The sequence below is a fragment of the Phoenix dactylifera genome, chromosome 6, assembly GCF_009389715.1.
Source record: "Phoenix dactylifera cultivar Barhee BC4 chromosome 6, palm_55x_up_171113_PBpolish2nd_filt_p, whole genome shotgun sequence".
Classification (NCBI taxonomy): Eukaryota; Viridiplantae; Streptophyta; class Magnoliopsida; order Arecales; family Arecaceae; genus Phoenix; species Phoenix dactylifera.
Genome location: NC_052397.1, coordinates 2,942,599 through 2,953,376, shown reverse-complemented (window position 1 = coordinate 2,953,376; position 10,778 = coordinate 2,942,599). Strand labels below are relative to the sequence as shown.

The window sequence follows — 10,778 nt, the reverse complement described above, 5'->3', positions numbered from 1 at the left end:
GAGTATTAGAAAATATAAAATATAAAATATATAAATAAATCTACCTTATCCTATGAGCTTAAGCTTTTAGGAAAAATGGCGATTTGAACACACCAAACTCGATGTAGATCACTTTGGCCATTATGAGTATCCAAAAAGATTATCAAACTCGATGCGGAACACTTTGGCCACTATAAATATTTAAAAAAATTACTAAACTCGATGTAGAATACTTTAGCCACTACGAGTATTCAGGAGGATCACCAAACTCGATATAGATCACTTTGGCCACTATGAGTATTTAAGGGGATCACCAAACTCGATGTGGAATACTTTGGCCACTACGAGTATTCAGAAGGATCACTAGACTCAATATGATATATTTTGGCTACTACGAGTATTCAAAAGAATCACTAGACTCGATGTGCACTACTTTAGCCATTATGGATGTCTTGAAGGATCACCAGACTCGATGTAGATCATTTTGGCTACTACGAGTATTCAGAAAGATCACTAGACATGATATTGAATATTTTGACCACTATGAGTGGGGCTGAATAGGGTTTAGGAGTGAGATCCGCTACATCGGAAAATCGAGTGCAGGCCAAACTTCCAGATGCCATAACTTAGTCATACGATGTCCGATTGAGATGATCTATTTTTGAAATTGGATATCTTTTCGAGATCTACAACTTTGGGCCAACTTTCTTGGAGGTTGAATCAGGCCTAAATTCTATTATTTAGGCTCCAAAATGGACTAGTCAAACCAAAAGTTTTTTTTCAAGTAAGACTTTGACCGGGTGTAGCTCTCTATCTAAAAAGAATCAGGCAGAACGGCAGATACATAGTTGACGTAGAAGTCAATATCTACCTCCTCAAAATTTTTAGCTTTTTTAGAATATTTCTACTAGTAATATCTATTTTAGGAAAGAGAGTCCTACTAGATTTAGAAAGAAGAATCCAACCCAAATTGTGTTAGGACGGACCTCACATTATAAATAGAGGCTATGTACCTCATTTTTAATCATTAATAAAAGAATATGAGACTTAAAGCCCTATACTTTTGAAATTCTTTTATCTTCTTCTAGTTATTTTCTAAGAGATTCAAGTTGAGCGAGTCGAAAAAGTTCTTCCTTCTCCCCAATCGGATCAGATTGGTATCAAAGCTTTAGCTCTCTGCACCTATGGGAGCCTTAGTGCATGCTCAAGGTGCGCGAACAGTACAAGCAGTCAGAAGGAGGGCTATTCATGCTTGAAATATATTGAAGGATAAAAATGAGTATGGTTGCTAGTTCAACCTTGATAGATGATGAGATAATGAAACATCTCACACAACTAGAGAAGAAGATAGCCCAACTCACGGAAATTATGTCTCAATTGGCGATGCCTTCAACATGAACACCAACAACTCTATCTTCAAGCAAAATCAAGTGGTTCAACCACGAAGCTAAAAAGCAAGCATTTTTCCATCTTCAGTTTTGATTTAGTAGGAGCTAAATCTCCTAAATAAAAAAACTCTGATTCAGGAGGATTATTGAACTCGATGTAGACTACTTTGGCCACTACGAGTATTTAGAAGGATCACCAAATTTGATGTGGATTACTATGGCCATTAAGAGTATCTAAAGAGATCGCCAAACTTGATGTGGAACACTTTGGCCACTATGAGTATTTAGGAGGATAACCAGACTCGATGCATAATACTTTAGCCACTACAAGTATTCAGAATGATCACCAAACTCAATGTGGATCACTTTGGCCACTACGAGTATTCAAGAGGATTACCAAACTTGATGTGCAATACTTTGACCACTACAAGTATTCAGGAGGATCACCAAACTCGATATGTAATATTTTGGCCACTACGAGTATTTAGAAGGATCACCAGACTCGATGTGGTCCATTTTGGCTGCTACAAATGTTCAGGAGGATTACCACATTTTGGCCACTACGAGTATTCAAGAAGATCATTAAACTTGATGTGGAATTCTTTGACCACTAAAAGTGGGACTGGACAGGGATTCAGGAGTGAGATCCACCACATCGAGAAGTCGAGTCATAGACCAAACTTCCGGAGGCCATAACCTGGTCATACGATGCTTGATTGAGATGATCTTTTTTTTTTTTGAAATTAGATATCTTTTCTAGATCTACAACTTTGGGCAAACCTCTAGGAGCTTGAATCGGGCCGAAATTCCATTGTTTAGGCTCCGAAACGGACTAGTCAAATTGAAATTTTTTTTGGAATAAGACTTTGACCAAGTACATTTCTCTATCCGAGAAGAATTAGACGGAGCGACAGAAAGTATGGTTGATGTAAAAATCAAGATGTATCTCCTCAAGAACAAATCTATCTCTTATAACCCTTTTATAAGGCTATTCAAAGGGTGGCTCTTCTTGAGAAGATCAAAGTTTTTATGCTGCTAGCTTTGAAAAATAGGTCGCACACGGGAGAGATTTTGGCATAAAAAGGGTGGGGTTCCTCTTCTGGTTGCTCTGTGTGGCAATAATGCTGAAATGGTCGCGCACCTATTCCTAAAGTGCCCCTTTGTCAAAAACCTCTGGTTCACCTTGAAGATGCAACTTAATATTTAAAGGTGGCCTTCTAATATCCATGATCTTTGGACTTATTAGCATTGAAGGAAGATCAAATCCAAGTTGAGAAGAGCATGGGATCAACTTATCATGGCTTGGCATATTTGGTTGGAGAGGAGCTTTAGAATCTTTCTTGGTAGAAAATCTTCTATTAATACAACCCACTCCGAAACATTGTATACCTTTCAAAGCTAGAGAAGTTTGTGCCGTGGAAAAACAAAGAAAAGCCATCAAGCTCTGATTACTCCCTTTGTTCATTGCTGCAAATATTTGGTCTCTAGTCCCTTGGAACTTCTTCTTAATTATCTTTATTTTGCACATTTTACTCTATGCAATAAAAGGAAGTTTCTTACAGCTTCCTCCACTTTATAGTCCAAAAAAAAAGAAAACTGATACATTTGATATTTAGAATTGGCATCAATGTTCACAGCCAGTAAGACTTAACAATTCAATATCTGAAATATCGACACCTGGATTAATCACTATCATTTAGCATATCATCCTTGCCACGTGTAATGCATATCAAGGTTGATCATTCCACATAACTCACAGCACAGTCACCTCAATTTGTCTCTTAGTATCATTGTCTTTTGGCTAGCGGATCATTGGCTTTTTTGTGTTTCTTCCATATGGATGTTCCTTTGATTTCACGCATACCTTATTTCTAAAATCGCCATGATTCATTGTTTTCCATGGAATTGGATTCTGAATTGGTGTGATAGGCATCATCATCCACTAACTTTTGCCGCATGTTGCTTTATTGAGTAGTCTGCAAGTATTCATTCTTTCTTCCCCAATGTTTTCTCAAGCGAAGACTATAATCAGTCTATACTTGTCGTTTTCAGTGAGATTGTGACCAGTTGTTCTAATCACCTTTACTTGTTGACTTCCATTGTGTTTATCAGCACTTCTGCTGTATGAAATGGATTGCTTTCCAATGTTTAATTGCATAACATCCATAAACATCAGTAAGGGCATCTTTTCTCCAATTCTAGATCAACATTGATTGCAAAAGGGTTCTGATATTGTGGTTTAGTATGAATTATTTTGTTTTGGATGCCTTTAAACATGATGTAATCAAAAACACCTATATATGTTGGCCATAACCATTATCTCCTTGTGATCATAACAATTGGTTGAAAAGCTTAGTCAAATTAATATAATCTTATGCAAACAACTCTCGATATTTGATGTAGATAGAATGCCAAACTAGATGTGGCAATTGCTAAAATAGACACCACTGTTTGCAACTTGTCAAACAAAAGATAATGGTAAAATTAGTTGGATAAAGGTGTCAGATTCCATCAATCTTAGTATAGAATGAATTTGAAAGCATGTATCCCTTTCACCTCCTTTCTCTGTACCTAATACCAAAAAACAACTAGGGGAGATGCATAACTGTTGAAAGGTTAAAAAAATCAAAAAATCAAACAGGTTTGATTTCTATAGCATAGAAATGTCTCCTAAGGAAATCAACCGTTCATTTTCTATTTCTATAGCATAGAGAAATAAAATTAGTGCCAAAAACTTCCTACTCTTTAGTCTCTACATAGAATGTGGAATTGGGATACCGCCTATTTATTTATTTTAGGCTTTTAACCCTTGGTAAGGAAATAAAGAGATCTTTCTTTCATTAACATTTTGATGCAGAATGTTTCATAGCCTTTTTCTGCCTGCATTTGCGTAGGTCCCTTTTTTTTTTTTTTTGACAAAACCTGACTAATTAATACCAGTTGTCACCCGATTCCATTTATCAAATTGGATAAATATGATTAGTTTTATGGAAATTCAATTGTAACGAATTTCAGGGAGTCTTTCTGACGGTAGGAAATGATTAATGGTCTTGGCTTAGATTATTATAATTCCAAGATGCTTCCCAACATCAGCGCCTTCATATGGGACCCTTTTCCTTAAAGAAATGGTTCGAGAGGCAAAACATAGGTGAACGAAAGTATGTGGTTAGGTATGGTAGGTATTCTGTTGGAATGAACTCAGGAATATGTTGATTTCAGTGGGTCCAACGTAGGCCTCACATTGTTCATCAGGTTGAAAGCTTAATATAACTTCTACATCCAGAAACCCCCACCCTAACCCTAATCGTAGCCTTAAATCCTAGAGATTGGCCTCAGAGCTATCTTTATCAGAAAAGCAAAATATCCTGGACCATAGAGTTTGAACAAAAAGGAAAGTAGCCACATTTTAAGTCTTGAAATTAGGGTTTTTTTTTTTTTTGAGAAGATTGAAGTCTTGAAATTATGGTAATTAATCATTTCATTTCAATAGGCTTTAATGCACAACCAATATTAATCTCCAAGCCATAAGTTCAGGTATTTGCATTCTTTAGAATGTACTTCATGCGGTATACAGCATATTCTTGGAAACTAGTATTTGGCATATTGTCCCACCATTATATATAAGTGCGACGCATGCATGTGTTGATTAGGAATTCAGATGCCTATATGTCCAAATGGACTTGACTTTTAGCTTACTGTTCCCAAACAAGGTGTGTAGGAACACTAGGTTCTATCATAAGCCAAGGAAACTGATTTGGTGGTCTACATTTGAACTAATTCGCCCTTAAAACAGATGTTTTTGTCATAAATCATTGCCTATGCAATGTAGATAAGACTCTTAACATAACTTTCCAAGTCTATGCCACTTTAGGTCTTGTAGATGGGAAGAACAAGGCGAAGCCTGATACATATTTTCATTATAAGCAATAATAAAAGGCCTTCATTTTATGTAGGAGAGGAAATCCATGACCCAAGAACATCTCTGCTGTTTCCTGTTTCTGTCATCCTAAAGTAGATAAACAACCCAACAGATTTCTTCATTTTAGAAGATAGAAGGTTCATCTATGTAGAAGAAGAAGACCATGATCCAACCAAATATCTCCTAAGATAGAGTGCGCGCGCGCGCGCGCGCGAGAGAGAGAGAAAATATTTTATCATAGACTACGATATGGATCAGAACTAATGCTTGTGGCCAAATCAAAGAGGCTTGACTGGTTTTCTGGTATTACCTTCCGGTTGAGTCCCATGATTAATAACCATATCTAATTAGTACAAGAATGTGCATGTAGCTGGAGCTTAACAAGCTCACCAACAACGAAGAGAAACAATAATAGATAAGAGCTATCGATGCAATATTTCGTCTTTTACTTTAGCAATGGAAACTAATCCTTTCTTGAGCTCACTTGTTTTTCCATTCCCATAAAGATACACTAGAAAGAACACCTTAAATTAATATTTGTGTGTGTGCGTGTGTGGGAGGGAGCGAGCAAGCGAGCGAGCGAGAGAGAGAGAGAGAGATCTATTTTCCACCTGTTTGAAAACAATGTATGGCGATGGTTACAAGTCTCATGTACCTCCCTTCTCATTGGACACGCGGAAGGAAGCTAACTGTACATTGCTTTGTTCACAAGAATTTATTTCCTACCTTGCAGGAGGGTGTTAGGCCAACGGTTAAAGTAGACTTTGTACCCTTCACCACTTAACCTAGAAGCAGTTCTTTCTTGTTGACCATAAATCTAGAATGACTGAAGCTTAACAATTAATATTTTGAGGAATAGAGGACAGAGCCATATATAGCTGCAGTTCTACTGCCAGGCGTATCAGGCTATCCTATAATCAAATGGAAATTAGATGTTCACTCTGATGATAAGCCAAAAACCAAATTAAATGCAAGCTCAAAGATTACGTATTAATTTGAAACCAAATTCTATAAAACATAGAAGTGCTTTTCTGCTCTCACCACAACTACCACTACTATCTCCATCTCGGTGCGAATGCACCATCTAGCTAGGTTAGGATTTGGGAACCCGACCCTGCCGGTGAAAAGTGCCAGCCTGACCTAAATAGTGTTGGCCTTACTATATACTTTCGAACTTATACTGCCGATATTTCCCTTGGTAAAGGGGGAAAATATCTAAGAGACTACTTTTGGTCCTTCACCATTCAAATTCGAATTCTTTTGAGATGAAAGGCCAACTTTATTTTTTTGATAAACCGAATTTATTAAACAAATCTAGACTAAATACATCCGTATGAATCAAAAAAAAAAAAAAACCTAGAAGCTTAATTAGAAAGAATATCCACCACAACCATCCACAAAATTGATCCAGTGTAATTAGCTATGTATATTGCTTCCAATTTGCAGCACTGTTAGCCTCTTTATAAATACGTTTTACTTCAAAAAGCTTCGAGTCTGATATGCATACATTGTCCATCTTTGTTGAAAGGATCCAGCACATATCTCAACGTAGCTTTATATGGCATCCATGATTAGTGGAAACCTTTAATACCGCACCTTCAAAAAAAGACCTTTATATAGTGAATCAAGCTAACCTGTTTCATACCAAGGGGCATGTAGCTTACTTGCGCATGCACCAACTTAGACAGCAATCTAAATTTTCCTTCACCGGCGATACTCCTAACCCTAATTGACCTGCTTTCTTTTCAGAGAGTATATTTATTGTCATCTTAGGACCTACAATCACCCGAATACACAGTTAGATTCAGTCCTGGCAAAGTGGATGTAGAGAGAATTCTAGATGGCCTTGACAATAAATTAAGAAACATCAGAAGGATTTCTTTATTGCATGCATCCATCAAAATGCCATTTAGATAATGAGACCACAAACATTTGGTGCTTTGTAACCTTAAGCAACAAAAAACTTCCCACAAGAGTACACCCACGACAGCAACAAGTCACCTTAAACTTGACCCTAGACCACATATTGGCTCCAAGATTCCACGAGCAGCAGATGTTCTAGGGCAACTGTTGGTTTCAGTTACGCCTAAAGCCCAACAAAACTAGAAAACGTCTGCTGTACTATTATTGTCTACAGCTAAAGCAACTATTGTATGTATATATACCCATAGCGCCAATATAGATGCATAAGTTATATAACCCATCCAGAGAATCCATTTTAGCTTAAATATGATGGTTTAATGGTAGGTAAATAAAGCATGAGCCCTTCCGGATCATCCGATCACTCTAAATTGCCTGGTGGATTAATATTACAAGATGACTTACATATAGACCAGCATTGGTGTATCAGACTTGCATGTGGTTCCTTAAATGTGTATATTATTTTATGTGTGTATGTATGAGGATGGAGAGAGATGGGTTGGTTTTAAGTAGAGGTTGTAGGTTGGAAACATTAGAGAGATGTTGAAAGCGGAACGGAATTCACCCCACCAAGCAACCACACCCCACCTCTCTCTCTCTCTCTCTCTCGCTTCCATATGTATAATAAAATAGTATTTGTTAGCCCAAACGTACCATCATCCTCTGGTGTAACTATCTCCTAACTCTCTGCCTTCTCTCTTACTAACGAGAAAAGCTCTTTATATATCTCCTCACATATCTCCATTCTGCTTATGCCTTTGTCTTCTTCCTCTTAATATATATTACCTAGACCAAGCTATATCTATGTCAATATCTTCACTGATAGAGAATAGAGACTCTTAAGAGCTGCTAACAAAAAGAACTCCCACCACCTGTTATAATAAACTTCTCCTTCAGCATCTCGGTCTCTCTTGGCCCTTCGTTCGCTAGGAAAAATCTATCAAAACTAAAGGGAGAGGCTTCTTATATTCTTCAAATCAGATGTGCACCAGAGGCCATTGGAGGCCTGAAGAGGATGAGAAGCTCAGGGAGTTGGTCGCCCGATATGGCCCTCATAACTGGAACGCGATTGCTGAGAAGCTTCAAGGGAGATCAGGTGCAACTTGATTCATCGATTATTGTTATTATTATTATTATTATTATTTTAAGAGAGAGAGAGAGAGAGAGAGAGAGAGAGAGTTATTCCTCTAACATATTTTGCTTCCTGTATTTTTTTTTTCTTGATGATAAAGGGAGGCTTATATTTATTTTTGAAAAAAGGAATTAAGAACATATTGTGTGAACTTGAAGAATTTTTTTGTCTTCGCACATGTTCAAAGTTTTGAGTTAGCTTTTAAAAGTTAGTAACATGTTGAGTAAAACCTAAACCAGGAAAGAGCTGTAGGCTGAGATGGTTCAATCAGTTGGACCCAAGGATCAATCGCAGCCCCTTCACCCCAGAGGAAGAAGAACGACTCCTTGCTTCTCACCGAATTCATGGGAACCGATGGGCCATCATCGCAAGGCTCTTCCCAGGTCGTACTGACAACGCAGTCAAGAATCATTGGCATGTGATCATGGCACGAAGGTGTAGAGAGAGGTCGAGACTTTACTCAAAGAGGTCTTATCGCTCTGCAATCAAAGATGAGAAACCCAAACAAGGGAAAGAGAGGAAATCCGAGTCTAGAAATATCGTTGCACTGATTGAGAAATATTATAGAGGATGCGGCGACTCCGTAGCTAATAACCATCAGGATCAAAAAGAGTTTTATTCTCAGATCCATGGTTATTATCCCCACATGGTTGCAGGTAATTAAATTTCTGAAGTTTGGTTTTATTGCATGGTGAATTCACTAAAACATAATTCTTATACTGGGTTGGTATGCTAATATCATTGCAGATGGAGATAGGGAAAGAGAAAACTCAATCGAATTCTATGATTTTCTCCAAGTAAACACTGATTCTATTGATACTAAGTGTTGCTCGAGCATAGAGGAACAAGAGGAGACCAAGGAGAGTTGCAGCAAGGCTGGTGTTCCTTTCATAGATTTCTTGGCAGTTGGAAGTTCCTCTTAAAGATGGGTATTGGTAAAGACAAGTAGACACATTTGATATGTATAGTTTTAGAGCACATAAACCCTAACATCGTAGAACTCACTATAAATATGTAAATGCTGCTTAATATAGGGGGACTTATTTATATTGCATCTAGTGGTGAGTGAAAGAAAGATTCTCTTAAAGTAAATGAGGATCCACTCCCTTATATTTGGTCTTCTTGTCAAATGGTGGTGAGGTTGCCAATCAATTCAACCATGTATTCGTGTGGATATAAGGATTCATGAAAGTATATATTCTAGTAATTTTAATATGCCTTAAATGAAGAGTATTTCCATATGCACCATTATGTTGTGGTTCATATATATATACCTTTATGAATTCCTTTTTCTTTTCTTTTGAGAAGAATATCATGCAGAATGTAAAGCATGCATTATTTGCATCTTAAGTTTAAGTCTCATCTGCGATGGACTTGTAGCTGATGTCGCCGAGTAGTTGCAATAAAAACCAGTTGAACTCCATTCTCTTTTTTCTTGTAATAACTCATGAGAATGATATATGTGTTTGTGTGAATTAGGCTACACTCAAGTATATCTCAATTCAGATCTCGTCAAATCATACATGGGTTCAACATCAATGATCTGAGCCATTAGATGTAATCTACTGCTTCTAAATTGCTTACAGACTAAAAATTATATAATTTAAAAACCTCTTAAACTATGCATCAAGTGGTCAAAAATATATATATTCTTTCTTATTTATCTAAATTATCCAATTTTTGACCACTTGATGCATAGGTTAAGAATCTAGAAATCATATTATTTTTCATATATGAGCAATTTAGAGATAGTAGATGACTCAGATCACTAATATTGGATCCCATCATTCAATCACGATCTAACTGGATCTGAGTGGAGCTATACTTGATCGGATCCCATCATCTAATCCTTGTTGTAACTAATTTCTCTGAAACAATCTTATCTGTGTTGATTTCAAAAGCTCCAAAAGCTCTACTACCAACAGCAATTCTAATCAAGGCCTTAGTCATGGTCGACACTTTTCTTTTGATAGTGATTGTTCTGTTGATTGCTCGATATGTGGTCACTCAGTGCGCAAGCAATTATGCAATGTCCAAATTGGTTGTTGTCTTCTACAGTTATTGGCACTTGTTTTTCGTTGTGGAGATTCTTGATAAGCATGATGTCGAGTTCCACATCAAAAGAAACTTCTTTCATTGTCCACCTTAGTGTCATGGAGGCTAAAGACTAATACTCCATTAGGTGATAAGCACAACAGAAAAGATCGTATGTTGAGCGGTAGTTAAGACTAATCCTCTGAACAATTGGAATGTTCCATCTTTCTTGTAAAGCCTTAAGGTTTATTAAGCATTACGGTCTCTTATCATTTGAGACTTTAACTGAGTTAATAATAATGAAGCAAAATGTCATGATAAGACATCTAACAACCTCAGCTAGTTATCTCCACATTAGTAGCACTAAATCGCCACTACCATTGGGAATATTCATTTACTCTTCCAT

General features: G+C 37.0%; 1 protein-coding gene across 1 annotated transcript; it reads left to right on the top strand.

The window, feature by feature from the left end:
• The first annotated feature begins 7,960 nt into the window (after nt 1-7,960).
• LOC103713740 (transcription factor MYB52-like) lies at nt 7,961-9,586 on the top strand. The gene is made up of 3 exons (XM_039127109.1): nt 7,961-8,302; nt 8,578-8,994; nt 9,086-9,586. Exons 1-3 carry the CDS (start codon nt 8,188-8,190, stop codon nt 9,259-9,261), a joined length of 708 nt encoding a protein of 235 aa, XP_038983037.1. The 5' UTR covers nt 7,961-8,187; the 3' UTR covers nt 9,262-9,586.
• Nucleotides 9,587-10,778: the final 1,192 nt, after the last annotated feature.

What these genes read in the sequence shown, in the direction of transcription:
- LOC103713740 (XM_039127109.1), top strand. Translation starts at nt 8,188, where the DNA reads ATGTGCACCAGAGGCCATTGGAGGCCTGAAGAGGATGAGAAGCTCAGG. An exon ending in GAAGCTTCAAGGGAGATCAG is followed by an intron (nt 8,303 to 8,577) that starts GTGCAACTTGAT and finishes AACCTAAACCAG; the next exon opens with GAAAGAGCTGTAGGCTGAGA. An exon ending in TTATCCCCACATGGTTGCAG is followed by an intron (nt 8,995 to 9,085) that starts GTAATTAAATTT and finishes ATATCATTGCAG; the next exon opens with ATGGAGATAGGGAAAGAGAA.